At 41.8% G+C, this 26,124-nt stretch overlaps 1 protein-coding gene across 3 annotated transcripts; it reads left to right on the top strand.

The window, feature by feature from the left end:
* Positions 1 to 4,109: 4,109 nt before the first annotated feature.
* LOC126567944 (long-chain-fatty-acid--CoA ligase 6) lies at positions 4,110 to 25,558 on the top strand. 3 transcript variants are annotated; one of them, XM_050224319.1, is made up of 8 exons: positions 4,110 to 4,216; positions 9,796 to 9,950; positions 22,500 to 22,673; positions 22,747 to 23,033; positions 23,106 to 24,002; positions 24,072 to 24,300; positions 25,109 to 25,282; positions 25,360 to 25,558. In XM_050224319.1, the coding sequence occupies exons 1-8, from the start codon at positions 4,138 to 4,140 to the stop codon at positions 25,495 to 25,497; spliced, it is 2,133 nt and encodes a 710-aa protein (XP_050080276.1). In that variant the 5' UTR covers positions 4,110 to 4,137; the 3' UTR covers positions 25,498 to 25,558. The 3 variants fall into 3 exon arrangements, with proteins under 3 accessions (XP_050080276.1, XP_050080277.1, XP_050080278.1); XM_050224320.1 differs by lacking the exon at positions 4,110 to 4,216 and adding an exon at positions 7,756 to 7,833; XM_050224321.1 differs by lacking the exons at positions 4,110 to 4,216; positions 9,796 to 9,950 and adding an exon at positions 14,511 to 14,623.
* The last annotated feature ends 566 nt before the right edge of the window (positions 25,559 to 26,124 follow it).

Genomic DNA, 26,124 nt, shown 5'->3' with positions numbered 1-26,124 from the left:
TATATGTGTGTGTGATCTAATGTTTCTCTTGCCTGGTATGTTTATTTTATCGTCCGACTCTCCGGGAGTGCGGCGTATCCTGTGCGCCCCGTGCTCGTACGATATCATCACGGTGCGAAGAAGTCATGCGCTTTGCCGACCAAAGTGAAATGTCAGAAAACATCGTCACGCGTTTGCTTGCCATTGGGGCAGAAATCATCCGAGATAGTTCCAAAGGTTTTTTCTAGAGTGAATGATAAATCTGTTATCCTGTGCGAGTTTTAGCTAATCCCAGTGTCAGGTGTGTGTCCACGTGACTAACCGTGCCCTGAGGGAAGGTTTGTGTTGTGTTGTGTTTTGTTAATCCCGTGTTCAGTGCAATCAATCCGTTGTGAAACACATCTGCAGCCCAGCTGTCACTGTTCTTAAGTTCGAGAAGTGAACAGGAAAAAAAAGCAGTTCAGCTGCTTGGCAGGAATGCCGAGACCGCCAAGGGCTGATCGGTTCTTTGCAGCACGGCAGCTTGTAATCAGCCACATACTTCACACTTGAACCGTGAAGAAATCATTATCGAACCACCGCTAATTGTATGAACCGTCTGTTTGTCTGTCTGCTGTAATTAATCCATTCCTCGGTCATGATGCACGCATCATGGTCGGAACGCATCATGATGTCCAGACGGGAACGATTCATTCCTGTGTAGAGTTGTAGTAGGCCGTTGCGCATTGTTGGCTTCTTTGGCCGGTGTGTACGTTATCGCTTGGTTGCTTCCATCGACACAGTTCCCAACTGCTGTACTTGGTCCAGTACAACTTCGGAGCAACATTAACAGCACTGTAATCATAATTGCTAACTGTCGGTGAATCTTCGGGGTGATTCAAACTGTGGTGACAAATTTCCCTCCCACTCCTATACACTGCAAACATGAAGCACACACACACACATGCTCGTTTTGCAGATGCGGCATTTTGACAGTTGGCAGGTTTGCCTTTTTCCACATCTTTCTCTCCTTCTCGCTCTCACACAACTCTACACGCATTATGTTTTAGCAAAAACCTGAGAGAGCGAGAGAGCGAGAAATAGCACACGTGAGAGCGTGATCCGAATGGTGAGAATGAGATCGAGATTGTTCGACATTGCTGAAGAGAACACGTATCACCTTTCTCACTCTCATCTCATGCTGTGGAGTAAAAGTCGTTTCGTCCGTGCGGAAGGTAGTTGGTGCGTTTAAATCGACGAAAAACTTAGTTTTATCTGTTTGTAAGATAGTTTTGCCCTAAAGTATGATTGTTTTGTATTAGATTGAAAGCTAAAAAGCGAACTATTCTGTGTGATCCGTGTGTGTGTGTGTTGTTTTGTATTCGACAAGGTGCACCCATCGAAGTGTATGCAAAGACTGCTCTCGTGTGTATCGTATCGATCGTGCGATTGCATACTTTCAGGCTGTTTCATCGAAAATCGAAATAATAAGGTGCTGACTCGGCACCCACTGATTTCCGGACAGGAAAAGTGGATGTATAGAAGATGTTTATTACGTGCGGCAGCTAGCCCTTGTTAGTGCTGCACAATACTTTCACCCTTTGAAAGTGGGTTGCGTACGTTTAAAAAATCGATTACAATCATCGTACGATGAATGTGAGCAGTCAGACCACCGGGAGAGGTCATCCTGTCATTTTCTTCATGTGTGTGTGTGTGGATTCGTATGCTAGTACACCTGTGCGTTCGTGTGTGTGTGTGTGTGTGTGTGTGAATGTTTGGTCCCTTTAAATGTGCACCAGTTAGCACCAGTCGGACCACCTGGTTTATAATCCAATTTACAACCAAAACCCGGAAAAGCGACCAACGAAGTGCGCCACAACAATGTTTCTCTCCCGCTGTGTCTCATTACATAATTGAATTGTGGAAGGAAAATGCGTTCCTCCACGTCGCACGCAGGAAATCCCGAGGAGGACTCTAATCACGCGTGTTTCTTTTTCGCGTCTGAGCGGCGGCCTAGGAAAGGTGGCGTTGGGGAAACTTATAAATAAGTCATCCGAGGAAAATCGTCTGCGAGGTTCAGAACATGTACGAGTTTGTAAAAAAAAAACAAAAACGGTGAGACCGGGAAAAGCTGTAAACGATGTAGAGAAGCAAAATGTCGGTATGTTATCCTCAGTCACAAAACCGCTCTGCCGACAGAAGCATGCGTGTGAAGTCAATTCTCCGCTCTGCGTTTTTGAGAAATAGGAAAATAAATCGCAGAATGTGCGGGAAGTGTAAAGCATTCCTTTAACCAACAATTCGACAAAGAGATTCCTTCCATTTTATAAATAATCACCCATAACAAGCCAACCAATCCGGATCGCTTCAATCGGATCAAATCCAGGAGCATCCTTCTGAAGCTAGTGTCGATGGTAGTTACCCCAGCAACAGCCGGTCACCATGGGATATTGTGTCACACGATAGTGGGTAGAATGGGTTAAACGCTCGGGGTTGTTGGTGAAATGTTTTATTTATGATCATTCATGTGGACGAAATGTTTATACAGTGTTATATTTCAACATCCTTTGGAGCATCCAGGTTTTTTTTTGTGGGTAGATTGGATGGATAGTATGCGAAGAATCGTTAGCATACCTACCCTTGGAAGTTGTGCGTCAGCAATATGTAGCACTGGAGAGCGATAGAAGACCTCCTATAGCCATATCCATCGCTGGAAATTACATATCATTAAGAGCAAACAACGTGTCAAGCAAGGAAGGTCATAGGATCGATAAATTGATAATGAATAAACCGGTTGTATCGTTTCTCACGAGGCACAAGCGTTTGTTTCCATTGGGAAGGCTCTCATATCAACTTCCATCATGACCTTGCCATTTTAGTATTCGCAATATTGGAATTTTTTCGCAAAAATTTTTGATTATGCAAATGCACCATGCGATGAGTGCAACTATTTCGATAAGAACCGGTTGTTGCATTAGGCAAAGGTTGATATTGGTTTAGGATCGTTGTTGGATGGTTCTCTGGAGGTTCGTTCTGCAACGGTGACATTTCAAGTTAGTTTTATAGCAACTGTCAACGCGACACGATTCTCCCGATTCGGAATGACGTTGCGGAATTTCGTCACATCGAGGAATCTCCTGTACGTGGCTGGCATGATTAAGATTCTTTATTCTAGACTCGGAATAGAACAAAACATCCGAGACGTGCGATCGGCTCCTTTCTAGGGTTGCTTCGTTTGGCCCATAGCTGGAAGCGGTCTAGGCAGTGAGACGCACAACGACACAAAGGCGTGATAAAAGTGACGGATGGCGCTCCGCCATCACTGCGACAATTAAACACGCGATCACGCGATCAGTCGATCCTTTGTGTTGCGCGCCGTAGGATGTGTCTGCGCTTCACAGTGGACAGATTGTACTGTAACGTGAGCAAAAGGGCTTGGTTTGTTTATTAACGTCCACAGCGGCAAACAGTCGAGAGCAAATTTGATAAGCCAAGTGGGTTAATGTCGCTTATCTTGTGTTTGTTTTGCAGTGATCCCTCCAGTGTGGCCCATGGTTCATGGTTTATCGGGGCCTGAGAAATTCAGACAGTAGCACCAGTGGACAAGTGTTGCAAAAATCATAATAATGTAAAGCGATGTAAGTAGTGAGAGTGAGCGCTAGTGTGTGAGAGTGTTTTGCACGAAGAGAGAAATTACATGAAGTTCCCGGCGGTTCAATACACGTAAAGAAACATGCTGCTACCCACTACAGTGCCAGCGAGGAAAGTTGCATTTGTAGAACAACTTTGACGAGTGGCTCTGTTTGTCCGTCTGTGTGAGCTTGTTGTGCAAAAGTGCACCTTCGAAGCCTGAAGTCCCCCTAGAAGGAAACAAACTGCGGGGCATTGTGCTAGTGGTGTGGTGTGCAAAAGCCCTACCAACCCCAAAACAGTGTGCTGTTGTGGCGCGAAACCGAAGAAGTGGGTGACCATCTTGCAGTTCAAGTGATACCCGCCGTAAGAGCAACAGCTACAATCCATTTGGACACCGGTCTGTGAGGGGTTAGAAAGAATCGATACGGTTTAAAGAGCTGCAGGGGCTGAAGTTCGAGAGGTACGCTGTGGATCGTTTTAAAGTGCGTGCTCCGTTTCCCCTGGCGTAAGATTTTCTTTTTGGGGCGAGGAGGACAGTGAAAGTGAATGTTTTTAGTACCGAATAGTTTCCTGACGTGGTTGAAATCAGCAAAGACTACCATCATGTCCAACACAACCGGATTTTGTAAGTACTTTTAGATTATGCTCCAAGTGCAACATTTTAATGTTAATGTTTATGTTACTATCTTGAACATAGTATGAACTATGCACACTAGAAATGGATTGTTGTTTGGAGAAGTTCCTACTCTACGTCTATTAAAGTTCTTTGTGTTAATGTGTTTAGAATCTGATTGACAATTTTCGACAGCTATAGACGGTTTTTGATAAAAAATTATAGTAAAAGAATTCGTATAAAGAGATAACAATGTTCTATAAGTATAATTATTACAATGTATAACAAAATACTTTTGCCAAATATGATAAAAAGAAGATCTAGCTACACTTTTAATTAAAATTCTGAAATCTTAAAAAAAGAAACGGGATTCAATTGAATTCTGAAGAAAATCTGAAGAAAACTAAGAAAAGAACTTTACAATTTACAAAAACTTCCTAAAAAAAGGAAGTTCTTTAAGTTAAAGGAAAACGATTGATGAAAATATAACAAAGTAAAACAAAAACAGAAAACAAGAGAATTAGAACAGTTTATGATTGAAGGATTAAACCAAGGAGAATCAGAGGATAACAAATTGAAAAACTTGAAAAACCTCGCTTTTTAAGTCTATAAAATGCGAATTTATTTTTCAATCAAATTTTACACGCTTTAAAGCATGTTTTCCTAATTATCCACATGAAACGGACACGTGCAGGCACACTAAGCTACCATATCCTGAGAATTAAAAGAAAAGTAGATAAACTGGCTTCAAACACAATAGCAAAATGCTTCAAGTCACCACCGCAAAGCTCATGTATTAGACGTCATATCACTACGCACGGATGGGATAATGGCATGAGCTACAATCATTAAAAAAAATCAAAACGCTTAGCAACGCGATATCGGCGCTAAAAGGGTTCCCTCGGTTAGGCGTCCCGTTAGCAAGGGAAGTGAGATTAATTCAGCCATAAAAACGTAAAGATTAAGCTGCGTAGGCTCGGGTATGGATCGAAACAAATCAATGCCTGCACCAACAGGAGCTGGCATGTTGGAAAGAAATTTCTTTCCCTGACGCATTTAGATGACGTTACCAAGCCTTCATTTTTCCGGTTTATTCCGGTCGATTACGAAGGGTTGCGTAAATATGTTTCCAATTTTATGTAATCAGAGGTCCCCGCGTTTTTTGTTTGTGGCTTTAAAATTAGCCACATCATTCTAAAAACGGTGAACACAATGAAGTGGATTATGGGAACAGATTTATAATCAGATAAGTCCACCAATTTCTTTTTTTTTTTTTTGTTCGATAGTGGGAAGGTACATTCGTGTGCCGGATTGCGCAGAGTTATTGGTGGTATTATCAGCAAGGTCAAGGATTTATAATGCGATGAACCGATTTGGGAGTAAGGGGTGTTCATTAAAATGCGTTCACGATATCTCTTAGGGTATCGGTCGGTGGTAGTGGGAAGCGTAATGTAGAAATAATGGACCCGATATAGGTTTAATTATTCGTCCGATTCGTTTGACGATAGGAACGCTCGCTGAATACGTATGATTCTGTGATTGACATTCTAAAGCGTTTTTGGTGATGAATGAAACGGTTGACATAAAAGCGGAATATATTTTGTTGGTTTTTTTATTGCAAAAGATCCAACACGTTGCTCGTTGTATTAGGAGTTATTTGTATATGGTATGGAGATAGAAATTAAACTGTACGAGAAAGACTAGTCATGGACTCGTGAATCATGAAATGCCAAGCGAAGAATCACTTGTGACGGATCAAATTGTTTGGATAATATATGGATTGAATCATCATCTTGTGGGAAAAAGATACGGCCAAATGTTTCAGAGCTCGATCACTGGCACTGGAACTGAACTGGTTTTGTTCAAATTTGTGTGTCTTTTTGTTTTGAAAATGTACAATTTGTTAAGCCAAATTTAGGTCCTGAAAATAAGAACGCCTAAAAGTATGCAATACAGAATTTTTAGTTTAATTTTAAAATTTTTCAAGCCAGATCTTGATGCATAATTAAACTAATGAAACCTTGTTTTTGGTTACTTACAATATTCTTTGTTAATAGTATGTGTTAATCGTTTCTTTGTTTTTCTTTATTATTATTATTATAACGCTTACGGGAGTAGAGATTTAAATGAGATAAAAAGGAATAATTTGGAGAGTATATCACATATCTTTAGGCGTATTAATTTTGTTAATTTCATTTTTTTCTCTCTCGATTGAATCCCAACTCTTAAGTGATGCCATAAAGAGTAGGGAAAAGACAACCATGTCGATATTAAAATGATTGTTTGTAGGTCGAATAAAATAAATACTCACATGATCCGTGAGCTTCTCTCAACCTACAACCCAATCGAAAATTCGTACGTCAAACGCGCGAAAGATCAACATTCCCCCAACTCTCCTCTCTTTTATGTTGCCATTATTTTCTCTAGTGATAAGAATATCTGCGCTACTTTTTTCACCCTTGTCCCTATAAATTATGGGTGAGAAGGTGCGCCAACATGTTATCGATAGTACGACACGCTTGTAAACATCCCTGACCAGGAGCCGGACCGATCGTTCACCTCGTGCATTATTATAACTGTCGCTGAGGGTGAATCTCTCTCGTGCGGCTTCCTGATCTTTCGCCCTCCAAGATGCAAAATGAGTCTGCGCAGTCGCCGATGGGAAAATCGCGATCACTGCTAGCCGTGTGTGTATGTTTACGGAACAGAAAAAAAAGCGAGATCGAAACCTGTGACGTGCGACATAAGTTGCGCACACCGGCAAAGGTGTGTGAGGGTGACCACGCGTGACCGCAAACTGTCACTAATCCATCCACGGGGTGGGTGTTAGTTGAGGGCAGGTCAGCTGCTTTTTTTCCAGCACTCGGCGAGGAAGGCTATGTTGAGGTGGGTCATCGTAATTAGAAGCGTTTGGTTCTCGATGAGGGAAATACATATTTTTGCCAGCGTAATCATGAAAAATTACACCGCTTATCTTTCACACATACACAAGCATCGTCGAAGTGAGGGAACGGGGTTGATAGTGGGGAAAACATGACTGCACCAACAGCCTTCTACCCACTAGCACTAGCCCTCCGTATCGTCTCGAACCATTTGCCGAAGAGTTCACAGTAGCAGACGCATGACTCGCTAGACACAAACGCCAGACTCACTTCGGCAGTACGCAACAGTCAGTACTCAGTTGCTGGTGGTGTTTTGTGGCCACCACCCGTTCACCAAACCCTTGGTTCGTGTGCTGTGAACTCTTTAAGAGACCGCGCGCGTGTGTATGTGTACGTGCCTGTATGTGATATTTAAGTGTGCATTTTTATGTGATTTTCCCTCTTGCTACACTTTTCCGCCAAACCTCAACTCCGGTAAAGCTGATCTCATCTAACCTGCCCGGCATCGCTTGGCGAGATCACGCTTGGAAAAATTACTCTCAACTCCCAGCTCACGAGAGCAATCTTGCTCAGAAAGTGTTTAACGTCTCTTTCGAAAACGCTAGTGTGAAGTGAAAGTAAACAGTGTTTGCAACAAGCAGCGAAACATACAGTGATAAAGAGAAAAAGAAGGAGGGAACGATTTATTTCCAACCAGGAAGAGAAAATCGTTGATCCACACAATGTTGAAGTTCATCAAAACCTGCGGTAAAGATCTTGTGTTGCATGTTGTGCCTGTTGTGTTTTAAAATATTGTTGTACGTATGTATGTTTTAACCTAGAAAATGCTCTCAAACCGTTGGGCGTCTGCCTTCGCGTGTAGAGTTTTATGTAAATATTTAATTTTCGTTGCAAAAAATGTAAACTGACTCACCGCACCACTCATTTTTTCTTTTCGCTTCTAAAGTGCGCTCCGAGCGGATCACGTGTTGGGTTGCTTCTCAAAACCGGCCTCGTTCGATGCCGGTTATGGTGAGCTGTAGACATATTAGACACAGGGAAGCTGTTGTGTCTTATTGGAAGTTGACCAGGTCGCACGAGCCGTACCGATTAGCAAGCAGCTAATGGTGACTCCGTGCACAATCTGGAATTTCTGTTGTTTTTTCCCCTCAGTTGTGATGATGGAAAGTCAATCGAATGCCTTCAAAGGTGTGTTAGCAGTATTGAACTGTGTGTGAATTTGTTGTTTCAAATCATGCGAGTCACTCTTTTGGTAAATGATTAAAAACTGAAACATCATGCCGTTTCAAACCAGTATTTTTATGTCCATCGATAATCTTACCGCAGTTTTTTTGTTTGTGAAGGCACGATAAGGAAGGAAAAGAAGAAAAAAAAAAGTTACCCAATTGGTTCACCTTTGCATGGTTTAATAATAACATTGTGAGGTACCTTTGATAAGCGCACGAAGGCTTTCCTGTGATATATGATGTGAAGCATGGGCGGTATGAACAGTTTATGTAATTGTACAAGACCCGAAAGTGAAGCCTTCCGTTATCACAATTTGATTGTGATATGAGTGTTGATTTGGTGTAGTTCGTAAAAAAGGTACAGAAAGAGGTAGATTGTTTACTTACGTAAAGCGTAAGTGTTATGAGAGGAAGTTGAAACACTTATATCGATGTAACCTAGTGCTTTTGTAGAAAAAATAATTGTTATCAAAACATGAATTCTATCATACATGTTAAGACAACGTACAGATTTTACATTAAACATTTTAGAATGTTTCATCAACGACAGCTTCAAGTCTGGCTATAAAAAAAAATATTCAAATGAACTACTCATTTATGTTCCGAATATGTTTGTAATAATTGTTGTGTATTTGTTTATTGACGGCTTGTTGCTTCATTTTACAGTGGCGAACACTTCCCTAATATTCGTTTAAAATAAGATGGATTGGATGTTATTTAATTTTAAATTAATTTTTTTTTATAATCCAGCAGTACCGTCTGGACGAACTGTCAGATAGGACGGGGATATGTTTTTTTTATTTATTAATTATTATTTAATTATTGCATTAAGCACGACAGCTGATCGCTGTATTATCAATCGAAAATAATCTGATATAATCGAGTCATTGGGTAAAATCTAAAAATCAAAACTAAAATGTATGAAGGAGATGTAAAAATCGGTGTTATAATTTGATGCTTGATTTATGAACACTCAGTTGATAAACTGGCGAATATAATTCTAGAAACTCTTCATTGCTTCATTAAATAAAAAAATACTTTTTAGATTTGTTTTGATCAGAGAAGGCGAAAAGTTCAACTTCATCTTTCAAAAGATAAACTTTGTGTTTGTTAAAAAAAAAAAATTGTATCAGTTGCACCAATAAAACAGCTAATGGTAATTGAATGTGCTGAAGGGTTTGTAGATGTGATTATTGATCAGCTTTTCATTTTTCGTATTAAAATTAAATTAAGTAAAATTACAACGAATGCTCTTAATTTCATTCTTATTACTGTACAAACGCTTCAGAGGGTTAACGTGTGCGCTACCGCAATATATATGTACGCGCATTGCATACTTTTAGGCGCATATTATACTTTGATCGACTTTCTTGTGTGTGTGGCGATGTGATTTATTTGATTTTTCTTTTCGTTCCGCGGTAAAGCGGTTGGCATTTCTCAATTACTGATTCCTTCTTTCTGTTCTGCCCCCTTCTCCTTACAGTTGATGAAATCGAGGAAAATTTGCAGTATGTGGGTGGTACGGCTGGTGTCGTTGCGCTGACAGCAGCAGCAGCCGCCGCCACATACTACTACTCAACCAGACCTGTACCGGAGAAACCGCTAGTGCCTCTAGATAACCAATGTCCAATCGAACCGGTAAGTATCGTCACAGCAAAAGCACATGATCCACCGACCGATGACGTCACGATGCTCGGGATGGGTGTCGATTCTTGTCGGCGGCGTCACTCGTGGCGAAGGCGGTGTGTGTTTGTGTGCCATCATCAGCCTAATGCGCGAATCATAAATAGATTCTCCGACACTATTCTTGTCCGTTTTAGTCTTCAGCCGACAGGCCGACATATGTGTCGATATGTGTGAGGGAATGTGTGCGTGTGCGGGGTGTTATTTGCGTTGTTGTTTGTAAAAATCTGCTATCAGCTAAGAATAGCACCAAGAAAAAGGTGCAGACAAATGAGCACACGCAGCCACACACACACGCGCGCGCTCTGTCCGGCTAGTCAGCTTGTAGAGAAGCAGTCAAGCGCACTGCTGCGCTACTGTAGGATGAAAATGTTTAGTTATGCTCGAGAAACCATCCTCCTGCCCCTGGGACTAGTACTGACACTGCCGCTAAAGAAGCGTCTGGCGATGGGGGTTGTTAAATTAATGAGCTACTTTAGCTTTAACTGCTTCCAATGAAACGGTACGGATAAGAGCAAGCCGATACGATACGATCGGCGGGCACGATCGTTTGTTTGCTTCTTTCAACGACCTCGACCGATTAAACATCATGCAGATGGAGGCGCCTGGTGCGCCACAGATATCAAACTCTCGAACCCCGCGCCGGATTAGTTCTGTTTTTTTCCTTCGCACGTCATCGAAGGGAAACAGTATTACGAATTAGCTTACAACTAACAAGCCACAACGGAAGCCATAATCAAATATTTACAAGCAGTTACTTTTTAATGCGTTGATGGGTAGTGCGAGTAGCATCTGGACTGACGATCGGTTTGGGGTTATTGAAACATTTTTTTCGCACCCGTGCTTGACAGGCGCGTTGGAATGGGGGAAAATGTTGATCTTATTAATTAATCTATAAATACTCATATAACGCTGAAGTCTCGTTTCGCGGGTAAATACTCAACAGGCGCCAATGCATTGGATTGTTGCGAATTTCGTGATCGTGTTTGCAGGAAAACGTTTATTTGCCAATATTGGCAAAAAATAGGATTGCGCCATGTTTGCGATTAAATGTTGCAGCTGTAGCTTTAAGACTTTTTTTTTTTCGATGTGTCGAAGCAAGCAGGAAACGAGCAAATAATTGTTTCAAAGCTGCGAAATGATGGTAATTTATTTTTGAACCCATATTCGAGTAGTTCAATATGGGGTGCTAGGTGAGCCGGACCAGATGTGCTGTGGGAAATCAATATTGCACATACCCCGTGTACCGGGTGGGGTAAGACTGACATACACGGGTATGACAGTGACCATGAGGAGCGGGTTTTTCAGTGTGAGTAGTTCAGCGAGGATACCGTGTTTGATGGTCTGACTGATTACTTGAAATACACGTGTACTGACGTCGGTAGATAAATGTATTTGTCTAACGATTCAAGGTAAATACATTATAATGAGAGAAACGAAGAAGGAACACGATTTTGTATAGGTTATGGATGTAGTTCAGTGAGTTTGATTTTTTAATATTTAAATTTAATATTGAATATTGTAAACTTTATTTGAAATAGAACGTCCCAAGATCTTTAGGAAAGATTATTTAAGTTGTTTTTTAGTGTCCATTTTCGATAGAAATAGTATCATTTTAAAAATTAACAGCTATGCAGGGTTTTGAGCCATTTGGTGAATCTTTTGAATGCTTCACTGGAATTTCTCAAATGGATTGGAATTTTCCTAACACGTTGTAAAACTTTGCAATCAGTTGCGGATGATTTGCAACCAAACTGCGGAACATTATAATGTGCTGTAGAATTTCTGCTGAGCTTTAGGTAAAATTAAACATATTCTTTGTGATAACCTAATAGCAGAGAGGTACACATTCGACTCGCACAGCGGTTGAAACGGAAGAGGGCTAAATGGTAACAACATAATCCTTACTAGCTAAACTAACACTACTGAATCGACTTCGGCTCACGTCCTTGGTTAGGCCCAAGTAGCTGTCCCTCAACATAGCATTAGTCCTTAAACTCCGGCTAATTTTTCTCTGGAATCTCTAGCTGTTGCGGGCCATACCACCACACGTGATCATTTAACAGTTCCTTTGGCCAATGCCCACGGGACACTGCATCCGCAGGGTTGTCTACTCCAGGAACATGTTTCCACACGAAATTACTTGCCAATCGTTGAATCTCTGACACTATGTTGGCGACGAAGGTCTTCCAACGATTCGGAGATGCCCTCGACCAATGAATGACGGTCATACTGTTTGTCCAACAACAGGTGGAAACACCTAACTCCGATGAGTTTAACACATATGGTCGAACAGTTTGTTTCCATCAGTACGCCGATCCATACCGATCCGTTCGAAAGGGTGTAGCTCCTTTAAACCAAACCCAATTTCCTTCCCAGATGTTCAGGCTCAAGCTTCAAATGTTCCACTATCCATTTGAAACATTCCCCAAAGTGATTGTACAATTTCTTTACGTGGAACGAAATTCCTGTATGGCTAATAACATGGTTAAATTATATTTTCTGCAACTTATGAACAGAACTTTTCAGTTAAAAGCTTGTATCCTTGATAATGGGGGTTGCAGATTTGTTTGTACATAATATTGCTTCAAATTGCCTGGAAAAATACATTTTGAAATACTTGACAAATCTTCTTGAACCGAGGAATTGTGCCAAGTGTGAACAAATAACCAAAACTAAAGGCAAAATTCCAATCTTCTAGACAGTAGCGGATCTACCGGTGGGTAGAACAGACGGTCGCCTAGAACCCAAGCAGCTGATGGAGATAAAAGCCCCACTAACGGAGATAAGAGCCTCGTGTTAGGGGCCTCTTCAAAAGACCTCTCCCCCTCCTCTTCAGCAATGAAGTCATCCCCCTGCATATATGCCGCCTAGGATATCTAAAGATCTTGATCCGCCACTGGTTCTAGAAATTAAAGGGCTTAACTTTAAACAGCGTTGAATACACTTTGTTCCTAACCTATGTAGCAACAAACGATTTGCTGTTGATGACAGCTATTGATATTTGCAGATGATTTCCCGACACCAAAAAATGACATCATCAATACGTAAATGTCTGCACATGATATCCTAATTGCAGCTTTAGTATGAAATACGACGCGCTTGTGATAATTGCTGCCATTTTTGTGATAGCACCTGAGATAGCAGTGAAATTTGGTTTAACTTATTTCACAATAATGATCATAAATGTCTGTTTTGTGTGTGTATGGCTACCCACGAGCCAAACACAAAGCTACATTGCATCATCATTTGTCCCCATGTTGCGTTGGCTCAAACTTCATTCGCTCGTACACACCATCAGCCTGGTACGATTTGCTTCACCTAGCCGCTCTGTGTACCCATACATCATAATGTTATGACGTGCACTTAAAGAGCACATTCCAAAGGTTTTATTTAACTGTCGTTCATGTGCCCATCCTTATTCACCGCAAAACCAGGTTAGGCAGGAAAATCCTCTTTTGTGTAAAGATGATGATCGACTTTGAGTAAAGACAAGCACAAGAAAAATTTAGTCCCTGCGTGTGTCTGTGTGTTGGTGATCAGCGCGCAGGAGCAAAGACGCGTACGACGCCACCTTTAAGAGTGCGATCTTGCCCGTTTATGTGCCCGCTTTGGTCAGTGAACTAGAAACCGTTGCCGTCGGTAGACGTCTCGTGTGTGTCTCTAGTGTTGTAGAGAGCGCGCGATCTTCTCGCGCCGGTGTCCTTAACATTGGGTTGCATTTGGTGTGTGAAACAGTGCAGATAAAAATAAATATATCTAACCTCTCTGCTAAAGACCACCAAAACAACAATAGAGAAAAAGGGTGATCGTGGGTGAAGTGTTCTTTTAAATGTGTGAATTTTGATGATCGTTTTAGAGGCGATCTTACGATCTGTTAAGGTGAAAGGTTTTGATAATCGAAAAAGTGAAACATATTCAACATCAAAGGGTTTGACTTAATTAATTTGCGTTTAACAAGCAATTTGCGTACACTCTATGATACACAAAAACCCTCAGGGATAAAATTGTTGTCTCCCTATATTTTTTTCTAAATGCGTCGTAACTATTGAAGTTTTTTTTTTCAAAAGAAGCTAGTTTTTGTGACATTTTCGTTAAATTGTGTGGTGTGGTAGTGGTTTGGTTTAAAATAGCAGCAAAAATATTATTCCCATCCGAGCTTAGTGTGGTGAACGCAGTGGTAGTTTTAGTCTGCGGAAAAGAGTTACACCCTACAACAACGCGTTCAAGTCGTATGAGCTGATCCGATCAAATTCACGTACGTCGCTGAGTGTCCGAGTGGTGAAACGGTAGAGGTGGTGGTGGTGACGAAGGTTGAAAAATTATTATGATCCAACCGATCCGTCACGGTGAGCTAGCCCAATTTTTCGTGCTTGATGAGATGATGTACGTTCGGTGGGGTTGAACATATTAGCTCAAGGATATAGGAGTGGTACAGCGAGCCGAACCCGGGATAGGGTTGGATGTGCTAAAGTGCAACTGAAAACTGCTTTGCAGCGGAGACTGTTAACTGTTACTGAGTGGAACGATCAGCGCAACGAAAACACGGCTACAAAATGTCATGCTGTGGTTCACAGGAACCGGTCCGGTTACCGATAAATCCCAGCTTTCAGAGTGACATCCTTAAGGTAATCTCGATTAGAGATCGCTTTGGTAGATAATGGATTTTAAGAGCTTCCAATATATTTATTTAATTTGATGAAATTCTCACTCTATTTGATCTGGGCAATCGTACAAAAATCAGGTATAAAATTATGATAAAAATTGTTCGTTTACCCAAAAGATCCCAAAGAACACTAATCGATCGTATAATGAAAGATCACTGCGCCCACGTGAAACTAAGTTTCCATACGCTCGATTTCAATTCGCTTCAATGTTTCATTAAGCACCGTGACGCACATTCGTCCATTAAAAAAAAAAACGGAAATGCTATCAGCAAGATGGTTTCCTTTTCGAAAATTGCACTCTGCGAACAAAATCTCCACACGGAAACTAAGAATTGGCGAAATGTTTGGCCAATTCTTTCCAACCAACCTTGGGAAAGGGTTGGGCGTCTCAAGCGCCTCCATTAGTGCGTGGAAAATTTATGAAGGAAAACTCACTCACCCATCAACCCGGCACGGGTAGTGCTGCTCGGTACTGTACAAAACGCAGGGTAAGGGGATCACTGATCATGTGATGCACATTTTGTGCCCGGAACAGTTCGGCCACACGATGCGGATAATTAAGCATTCGGTCTGACTCTTGTTACAAGGTTGATATTTAAATTTTCCTCTGTGTGGGTTGTAATTTTTTGGGGGATGATCGAAAAGGTCTTTCTGTATAATTATGGCTGACATAACTGTGCAACAACACAATCGAGTATCGGGAATGGGGAGCGATGCTTCGTTTTCGGTGCCGGTGTGTCGTTAGGAAAAATAAACATGTCCCCCCCAACGGTCATCCGGGGCGTTTCGGTGGGTATCACATTACGGTGATTGAGGTAGCATAGTTTAGTGGGTCATTTCTTTCGAAAAGGGTAATTAACGGGTCGTGCTCGTTTGCTTTTCAAATAATGTTACTGAAATGAATATGGTATTTGTTATTTGTGGAATATTGAATGGATGTGTTGATGGGTTGGTGTTATGTTACATGACACGTAGGATAGTAAATACAGAGCTGTTTGTGTGTCATGTTTAGTCAACAAGTAGTTTATTTGATGTTTGAGAATAGGGGCCAACGCCAATGAAACGTATGCTTAATTTGTTTTTAGAGTAGGAAACATAATGCTTTGATTATAAAGCGATCGGGGATAGTTTTTAAACGTCTAATTGATTCTTGCGACAAAACGATGGAGAGCCGTCATACTGAAATATAAATAAATCATTATTGGCTAGCCTGTTTTTCTTCTTTGGCTCTACAACTTCGAGAATTACCGGCCAGTCGAGACTTTTTTGACTCAACTTTATCAACGCTTGATTTGGAATATATTGTTAAAATCCTTGGCGATAATCCGATTAATTTAAGTTTCATCGATAATTCCAGGAGGAGATCATCTGAATCTATGTTTCTTCACTGGTTTTTGTATCTCTCGGGAAGATTTATCTAGTTAAAATCTTACAAGTCTATTCGCAAATGTAGTGTGATACACGAACAGGCCTTTTTAATCAAATTTTGGGTCCACTCCTGTTCCTGTTTCATATTAACAATGTCGTACTTATATTCCGATTCCTGTTTCTTGATGTAGGCTAACGATGTGAAGCCGTTAGTGCCTAACGATCGCAACAATGGATGTTCAAGAATTCTACTAATGACTTTCAACGGCTTTAGCCGTTGAAACATGTTGTCTTTGAGGGTTTTTTTGGTGAAACAATTTTAGTTTGCGTGTTACACATCAACTCGAAAGACTCGGGAACAGAGGTCGGTTACTGTCCTGGTTTTCGTCCTTCCTTTGTAACATAGTGTATAGAGTCAAAGTGTCCTGCTCGTCCGTCACCTTCGTAGGCTGCTCAGGAGATCCCCAAGGTAGTGTCCTTAGTCCTCTTCTATTTACCTTATTTGTTAACGACTGTAGCTCTATCCTCCCTTCCTGTATCTTCGTCCGTTGACTTTTGTACCCTGCAAACCTTCCTAGATTCCTTCTCTGTGTGGTGCCTGGTAAGAACGACCTGGGCGTATGTCCCAACAAGTGTTGCGTGATTTCGTTTGTCAGATCCCCTGTGATCTCATTCAGTTACACCCTCTGTGATGCGAGTATCTAGGTGTGTGGCTTGACGAGACACTCTCTTTCAACACCCACGTCGATTATGTTATCAGCAAAGCTAACAAATCGCTGGGCCTGATCGTCCAAAATCCGGAACTCTCTCTGCGTGAAGTCTCTCTGGGGTTGGGTTCAATCTTCCCAATCTTTACGCCCCTACTCGTCACCTTTGCAATAGACCTCCTCTAAGTATCCCATCCTGCTATACTTTCTACGGCTCGAACGACTCCTTTATCAGGGCTCTATCGACCTTCAACAACACCTATTAACTGGTTGACTATAGTGTCTCTCTGTCTCGCTTTCGTGTTCGTCTTACTGAATCTTATTTCCTTTCTTCACAATCCTTCCTAGCACCCTCTACCTCCTATTCCCAATAGGACTATTTAAGAATAATTTTTTGTTAAGCCATTGTTTGCGAACAATTGAATATAATAAATAATAAATAAATATGACAGCTCCAATTTATATTGAATAGTTCGTACACAGACTATTGCTGGCACGGAAAAACGAAACACGGACCTAGGCACTGTATCAGATTCTAATCCTTATTGTATCCAACACCACAACGACACAACGACACCAGAGACGAGCTTTTGAAGACATTACGATTGATTTAAGCTAGCGGGATATTATTGTGATCCAACTTGCAAGAATGTTTTACTTTGTGCGCTATTTAGCACTGAATACAGGAAGATGGTGCAATCATTACACACATTCTAACCTGTGGAAAAAAACCTCGAATTAGCCTTAATTAGATTTCTCCGGTTTGCTAGTTAACGTTTAGCTTTTTCCTTTTATTTGTAGAGGCTTTGAGTTTTAAAAGCTACATTCGTCTCTCTATTTTAAGCTTACTGTTTCAAGACTATTACAGCTTACCTCCCAACCGAGCTTTTTCGATCACGCCGGCCATCTAATGGCTCACTGGACCTTTAAAGCTAGTAAGCTTTGAATATAGATCCTGCCGTATGTAGAACAGTGCCACTCTTCCTTCTACCGTTGCTCTGACCTTACATTTGACTATCCCTCTTTATTTACCGCTTTAAAATTTATAATGTAGCGTCTGGCAAACATAGCGTGTGATATATGTCCTGCTTCAATTTCGTCTAGCTAAGCCGTATTCTGGTGGACTATGTAATCAATAAATGTCAAACAATAAATGCTCGAGTTGGCCTGTACTATGGCATTTAGCATAACATCAACTGAATTTCTTGAATAAATTGCATTTAGCTTCGTAGTATTAGTGGAATAAATTATATCCGATGAACTGAGTTTGAGCAACTTTTATCTTCTCTTATATTAATTAAAAATCTACAAAAAATATCCCTACAATAAGCTCTTTAATAAGAATTTTTTTTCAATTTCTTACAATTTTTTTGTTTTTTTTTTCAATCGTTTTTATTTTTATATTATTTTATGATGGACGGTCTAATACTCATGCTATTTTACATTTAATCTATGTATGCAAACAATTAATACAAACTAAGCTGTCTCAAAATTTAAAACCCATCCATTTAAAATCTCAACACACCATGCTGTGTATAATTCATTTCACCCTCGAAGATGGGTGATAAAAATAACATTCATTTTTCCCATCGGAAAACATCAAGCACCCATAACATCATATCGCTTGATTAACTAGCGCAGTCAATGTGCAATTATTTTCACACACATCATATCTACCATGGCGCATCCTTTAGCTACCAATGTGGTTGAAGAACAAAATGCAGTAGAAAAAAAGAAACGAAAAACACATTCGCATGTATCTCAAAACAACAATTTTCGTAACTTCCTCACAGCTGCACATTACTGCACGAGGGTAAGCCACTTACGCTTCGGTTTCGGCTGACCAAACATCAAAACAAACCCACAAGTAAAACAAACCACACTGTGTTGTACACTTTAGTGTGGTATTTTAATTAATCGTGCGGCTCACGACTCACAACGGACCCGCGGGATTGAGACCAGCTGGGCATGGGCAAAACAGGTGGGAAAATGAGTTAGCTTTTTGTACTGAGGATCGTTCTCGAGGAGTAGGAGAACGGGTGAGCGAAAGACTTGCAAGATAAGCGCGTGACCAAATGTGTACGTGTGCCAGCTGAGATGAGAATGTTTGTACGTAAATAATCATCTGCTGAGTGGAGGGACAAGAACAAATAAATGCAATTTTACCATGTGACCGTGACACTTACCGCTCACTAATCGATCCTTTCAACACTAGAAGACGTAGAACAGAACAGATAGCGAGGGTCAGTGATCACACTGACCTTAATCATGCTTCGATAAGAACCTTGAATTTCTCGATCACGAGTCACGAGTTCTCTGAGTCTATTTTGCTTTTTTGTCTGAAATGTAAGTCACATGAGAGTCTCAAAAAAACCCCCGGGCAACGCTAGGGAGTACTTTCCAAGAGGAGGCTCATTAATCCTCATGCCGGTGACAGCCAGCTCGCTCGGCTAGCGTAACAACGGCATGAGGATGTTTTTTTTCTGCTCTCCGTCGTCCTCCTTCTCATTCGACAAAGCAAAGATTGGCCGGTGAATTCTTCTCTGTCAATCACATCTTTGTGCTGTGCTAGCTCACGGTAGTGTGTAGTAACTGAGTAGAGACCTGCTAGAAGGATCGGGAAACTGTTGCTCGCCGGGAAGACCTTGACAGTAAATTATGGCACCGTACACTAATTTTGTTGCGAAGGTAATTTATCGTTGCGTTTCGTGTTGGTTACCAACCCCATACACACAACGATGGCCGAACGATTGGTGTGTTAACACTAATTTTACATAATTACACGACAAATGCGCGACCATCGAAAGGAGATGGTATCGATAACGGACGCACAACGGATCACGTAGACACCTTGTTGAGGGCTTGGACTTAATGGTGTCGTACTAAATTGTATCATCGATTTATGTTTGTTTTGGGGTGTGATCACACGTGAGTAGTTTACGCAAAGCTGACGTGGGTTTTGTCTTTTAATTATGTGCGTATCAGGAGATAAACAATTGATTAGTGAGTTTTGTTGTGGAAGGATATTTGTTTAGATGCTATCTGTGGGTGGATTATTCTGTAGGGAGAGTTTTAGTTCTAATTTATCGGTTGTTACCATAAAAGTGCTTTGTCTTGAGAGTACTCTTGCCATTATTGTAGTAAAACCTCTTGAAGTTGAAGTTTAAGATTACATGACTTTGATGGCTACGCGGTAGTATTGCGACATCACCATCGATCTTCACACGGCAGGACCAGAGTTCCATTGCTGTTCCCCCGCAGGACTGACGACTCAGCTATTTGAAGGATTTGTTTCCCAGTTCTACCATATGAAGGCCGGTACAAATCTGCAGGACCAAAGCGAGGATCAACTCTAATTAGACGTTATGCTTTTCAATCATATTGAATTTTTCAGAGGATCAAAATCATAAAACTTCTCGGTAGGGCTACAAATATGTCGTTTGCTATGAGCAATACTTCGTAATAATTCATGACTTCCAATCCTTTGCTTCATCGCCCCTATTTACTAAACCTGCAATGTTGTTTTTCTACTCTTGAAAACAATAATATTTGCGTTTTCCTAACCGTTGACGTCTATATCGAGTGCAATTGTTTTTGTTGGACTGTGTTCAATCCGTCACTGATATTTCTTTCATGCCCTTCTGATGCCAACCGTCATCAACGTCTGCCATATTCTTATTCGGGAACATCTCCCCAGTTCATCAGATGCATTCCGTCAGGGTAAACATTATTGTTTACCTTACTCGACCTCATCACAAAAAGAGACACACGCAGATTAGTATATTCTGGCGTGAACTAAGTTTTGATTGACTACTCAAGGTAGACAGCATAAAAACTGTGAACCAATGCACGCGGTCTGCGCTAAATAAATCACCAGACAACCTCAGTAGATTTGTAAGTTTGATGCATCATCATCACTCCCCCGTTAACGGTGGGGTTCGTTGATCGCAAGGAAATGTGCATCGATCATCGGGTGGCGGGCGATGCGATCGTGATACAGATGGATGTAAAATAGGCATCGAAGTGTGCATGATATATGTTTGAACTTGAACTTTGAAGCAACTACCACTACACCGTGCTTTTGGCGGCATGGCACAACACGACACACGAAAGCAGGCGCGAGAGATTCTTTTCTCATCGCCTTTTTGGCACCCGATTTGTCACACTCGACCAACCGAGCCACCCCAGCCAGAACAAGTGTGGTGCTAGTAGCGCCGTGTGTGACCGTGAAATGTCGGACTCCCGGAAGCATGTCACCGGTTACATCTCCCCAAATTTCACTTCTGTGCGCACCCCATCACATAAAGTCTGAGAATTCCCACACTTACATTGCGTTTTTTCCCTCTTTTTCCCTTCTATTCGGCATTTCTCTGCTCCGTAGAAGCAGCTAATAACCATGACGGACTCGGTGTGACGATATGTAGGGGTGATTGGAAAAGGTTATGAAAAATGGACTGTTTTAGTTATTTTTAGGTCGCGTGATGATGGAAGAATCGACCTCGTAAAAATGGTCATCACGATTACTACTAATCCGGACAAGAATGTGGGTTAGGGCCGGCATGTGTGTATGGTTTATTTCCGATGACATCCCCTCAGAAACCACCTGGCATCTGATGGATTATAACTAATAAAGGGAACAGACCGGAAAAAAGGGATTTGTAAAACAAACCGACGATGTTTGGCTTACGATTACATTTGCAAAAATAACATCTCGCTGTGTCGTGGCGAGATGGAGAGACTCGGTTGCGTAACGAATGACGTTGTAGCGAATTATAGGTAAATGATACAATCATTCGCTTGTAATGGTGATCACAGCGGATTGTAATCAAACAATCGGTCTTTTGACAGGCAATAAAGAGGACAAATTTGATGTTTGGAACAACAATCGTAAAATTGTTTCAAACTAGACCACTTTTTCAAGGGTCTTGTTTGACTTAAGCCATAAAATCCCTGAGATCTTGATCGTTATGAAAATCAGACGCAGACGCTGAATTACTTTCTGTCAATGTCTAGAGTCCAGGCCAGTATCGTACCTCCAAGAAAAAGGATTGTGTCTGGGTAAACAGATGTAGAAAATCGCCCTCCTACACCGTTTGTCATCGTACATGTGAAGGCAAGTTGCACCCGACAGTAAAGTGGAAAATTTATGGCATCGGTTTCAAGTGCGCGCCATCTTTGTTGTTGTTTTTAATAAATAACATTCGCCCGTAAAATAGGCTCACGGCCATCTAAAATGCGCACCATGTGTTTTAGCATGCGTTCCTTGCAAGAAAGAGAGAAGCCCCTGATCATACCACTGAGTAGATCATCTCGAGGATCAAATGTGGATGCACTGCGTTAAAAAAAAAATATCGCTGCACGATGAATTATGGCGACCGGTACGAAAACACCGACACCGATCGTCGATCCACTTACGAATGGGTGATGAGGTAATCTCGAACTCGCGTCACGCCTTCCATTTTAGAAGGAGGAACCAACAAATCATACTAAATTGCCTGTTGAAAGAATGGATTTTATGGCCAAAAATAAGGGGAAACTTCCGCAATACATGTAGTTGTGTAGTACATATTTGAAACTTTTAAATAGAACTCTTCCTTCCTTTTTCTTTCTGGGGAAATTAATGATCTGCTGAGCTTAACGATGTGTCTAACTTTTTGGAACTTTGTCAAACTTTGTCAGAAAATGATCTACAACCTTTAATAGCTGTAACAAGTGGATTTCTGATGCGTATTTTATTTGTCTCTTTTCTTGCTCTTTACCAGGGTCCGGAACAGATACACGTTTCAAAGTTCTACAAGGAGGCAAAGGATGGCAAATATGTCGGCTGCCTCGAGGAAGACATCCGAACGCTGTATCAATCATTTCGGAAGGGTGCCTACTCGTCAAACAATGGACCTTGTCTCGGATGGCGAGAGAACCTACAGTCACCATATCAGGTAGAGAGAGAGAGACAAAGAGTGAAGATGTTCAAGATCGTTCGAGAAGCTAATCTGTCCAATTTCTTTGCAGTGGATGAACTTCAATGAAACGCTACTGCGCGCAAAGAACTTCGGTTCCGGACTGATCTCGCTAGGATTACGACCAGGGCCGAGCACGTTCATCGGTATCTACTCACAGAACCGTCCCGAGTGGATCCTGTTTGAGCAGGGATGCTACTGTTACTCGCTCGTAGTAGTACCATTGTACGACACGCTTGGTCCAGATGCGTGTGCTTTTATCGTCGACCAGACGGAGATGCAGGTGGTAGTTGTGGAGGACGACAAGAAGGTGAACCTGCTGCTGGACAAAGCTCCGAGGTAAGTATTGGCGGGATCCTATTATCTGTTCGTAATAATAACCTATGCGTTTCCTATTTTCCTATTCCCCAGAACACTGCGCAAAATCGTTGCCATCAAGGAGGTACGACCGGCAACACTGCAGCGAGCGAAGAATGTCGGCATCGATGTACACACATTCGATGAGGTAGAGAAAATGGGTGCAATTAATGATCATCCCGAGCTAGAGCCCAAACCGAGCGATCTTTGTACGGTTTGCTACACCTCCGGCACGACTGGAAATCCCAAAGGCGTGATGCTAACACATGCCAACGTACTAGCCGGCGTAGCAGGGGTACTGCTGCAGCTTGGACCACATCGACCACGCGTCGGAGACATTATGGTGTCGTTCCTACCGCTAGCACACATGCTGGAACGTTGCTGTGAGAACGGTGTCTACTACATGGGCGGTGCTGTTGGCTTCTTTTCGGGCGACATCAAGGAACTGACGAACGACCTGAAAGCACTCAAACCGACCCTGATGCCAGCCGTCCCACGCCTCCTGAACCGTGTGTACGACAAGGTGTTTGCCGAGGTACAGCGATCCTCCGTCAAGAAGCTGCTGCTAAATATGGCGCTCAGCTCGAAGGAGTCCGAAATCAAGCGTGGTATCGTGAGGCGGAACAGCATCTGGGACAAGCTGGTGTTCCGGAAAATACAGGAAGGTTTCGGTGGACGGCTACGGCTAATGGTGGTTGGTTCGGCTCCGCTATCCGAAGCAGTACTGTCGTTTTCGCGTGCCGCTCTCGGGTGTCTCATCTGTGAGGGTTATGGGCAGACGGAATGTACCGCACCGATTACACTTACAGTGCAGGGAGACTTCGTTTCGGGACACGTTGGACCACCGGTCGCTTGCAACGGGATCAAGCTGGTGGACGTACCGGAGATGGAGTATTACGCGTCGCAACAGCAGGGAGAAATTTGCGTTAAAGGAGCGAATGTTTTCATTGGGTAAGTCACCTTTCGAGCAATTATGAAAGGGAAGTGTTGATAATTAATTTATATTTCTGTTCATTGTAGGTACCTTAAAGATCCACAGCGTACGGCGGAAACGATCGATAAGGATGGTTGGCATCACACGGGCGACATTGGGCAATGGTTACCGAACGGTACGCTCAAGGTGATCGATCGCAAGAAGCACATCTTCAAGCTTAGCCAGGGAGAATACATCGTGCCGGAAAAGATTGAAAATGCCTACATTCGCAGCCAGTACGTGGAGCAGGTGTTTGTGCATGGCGAAAGCTTAAAGGTATGTGTGGTTGCGAACAATACGAAAGGTCGAGCTTCGAAGAATATTTTTGTTCGAGATGTTTATTTTAATATCTTTTTAACCAAGGACGTTAACATTTTTTAAAGGAATTTTAGACGACAATCCACAAAATAGAATCAGTCAATCGTAAAATTACCATATAGTGATAGGGATATGAAGTGAAAAACACTCTACGAATTATGACAATTCATTTCAACTTGAACAAGCAGTTTTTAGTGGTTGGAATAACCGCAAGAGTCCTTAACATACGTAAAAGCCTAGAATGGTACGAATGCAAGTTTAATGTTGTGTTCTTTTAAAAAAATCTGCGATTTTAGCTGCTAACAGTTTACTAGATATGCAATGCTGTACCTCAAAATTCGTTTTAGTACTAGTATGAAGAATAACTCCTCATCAAGTATCAAGGGGATGGCTGTCTACACAACAAGGCTCTTGGCTTACTAAAGATGTCTTTATGATTTCTTGAGCATCTAGTACTGTAGACTTCTTATCACATTGGACATCTCGACAGCTGCATCTCACCTTTGTTTGGTCCTGTACCATTAAATTTCGAATAATTTGGGGATATTGGTATACTATCTTGAGCAGACATATCCGCTACTACGAAGTTCTTGAGTAGAAATGTGTAATACTTCATGATGTAGACATGACATAGAATAAAAGAATATTAAGATAGGTAGAGAAAATTGAACGATTTCAAACTATAAACTCCTTCAAAAGTCAACCTTAGCTTTTTTGTAGTAATCATAACCAATGAAATTGTATTTTATTCCCTCGTCGTTTCCAGAGCTGCATAGTAGCGATCGTGGTCCCGGACGTGGAGGTCATCAAGAGCTGGGCCCAGGAGAACAACATTCCCGGCACGCTGAGCGTACTTTGCAACAACCCAGACGTCAAGCAGCTCATCCTGAACGACATGATTCTGTGGGGTAAAGAGTTTGGACTGAAATCTTTCGAACAGGTAAGAACACGGACAACACATCGCGTTTCTTGCTTTGCGACAAAACAAACAAACTAATTCTTATTTTCCCACCGTAGGTCAAAGATATCTATCTACATCCGGATCCATTCTCAGTCCAGAACGGTCTCCTAACGCCGACCTACAAATCCCGGCGGCCACAGATCCGAAGCTACTTTGCACCCCAGCTGGATGACATGTACAAACATCTTGACTGAACCCGTGTACGGTGGTTCGCTAACTGATCTATCGATCCAAACCCCAGTGCGGGAAAACCACCAGCTATAGCAGCGTTTTCGTTCTCTTTCGTGATTCGGTACGTGTGTTTCGAGGGAGGTAATCGAACAAAAAAAAAAAAACCCAGAGTGCGCATCGCACTGTTTCCTCATTGTTCCTTTTTACTCCCAGGCAGCGGCCACTAGCGGTGGGTTGCTAGTATTCATTTTTTAAAAATTCACATTCGCTTGTACGAATGAAACCAGAAGCGAACAGTAAAAACGGAGAAAAAGAAGGAAAAATTGCGCTGCGAAATGTGTGTGGGCGAGCACGATTTATTAAATAGTAAATGATAAACAAACGACAAAATACAAATACGAAACCCAAGCCCGGTACTAATCTAATTCATTTCTGTTTGTACATTTGCTGCTATTTATTGCAATTCGTCGACAGATGTATAAAAAAGAATAATCAGGACTGCTTCAGTTAGTTGCCGTTGTTGAGACGGGAGAAGATTATGAAAAAATTTGGCTGAAGAAGCTGCTGTATAATAAGCAACAATCTTTTTTTTTTTTTCCTTCTGCACAGCGCTTTCTTCTGAAGCAGCTTTTTCCTAATGCTGCAGATGC

The sequence above is a fragment of the Anopheles maculipalpis genome, chromosome 2RL (genome assembly GCF_943734695.1).
Source record: "Anopheles maculipalpis chromosome 2RL, idAnoMacuDA_375_x, whole genome shotgun sequence".
In the NCBI taxonomy this organism is placed as follows: Eukaryota; Metazoa; Arthropoda; class Insecta; order Diptera; family Culicidae; genus Anopheles; species Anopheles maculipalpis.
Note: the sequence above shows the minus strand (reverse complement) of the source record. Positions and strands in the feature narration are given on the sequence as shown.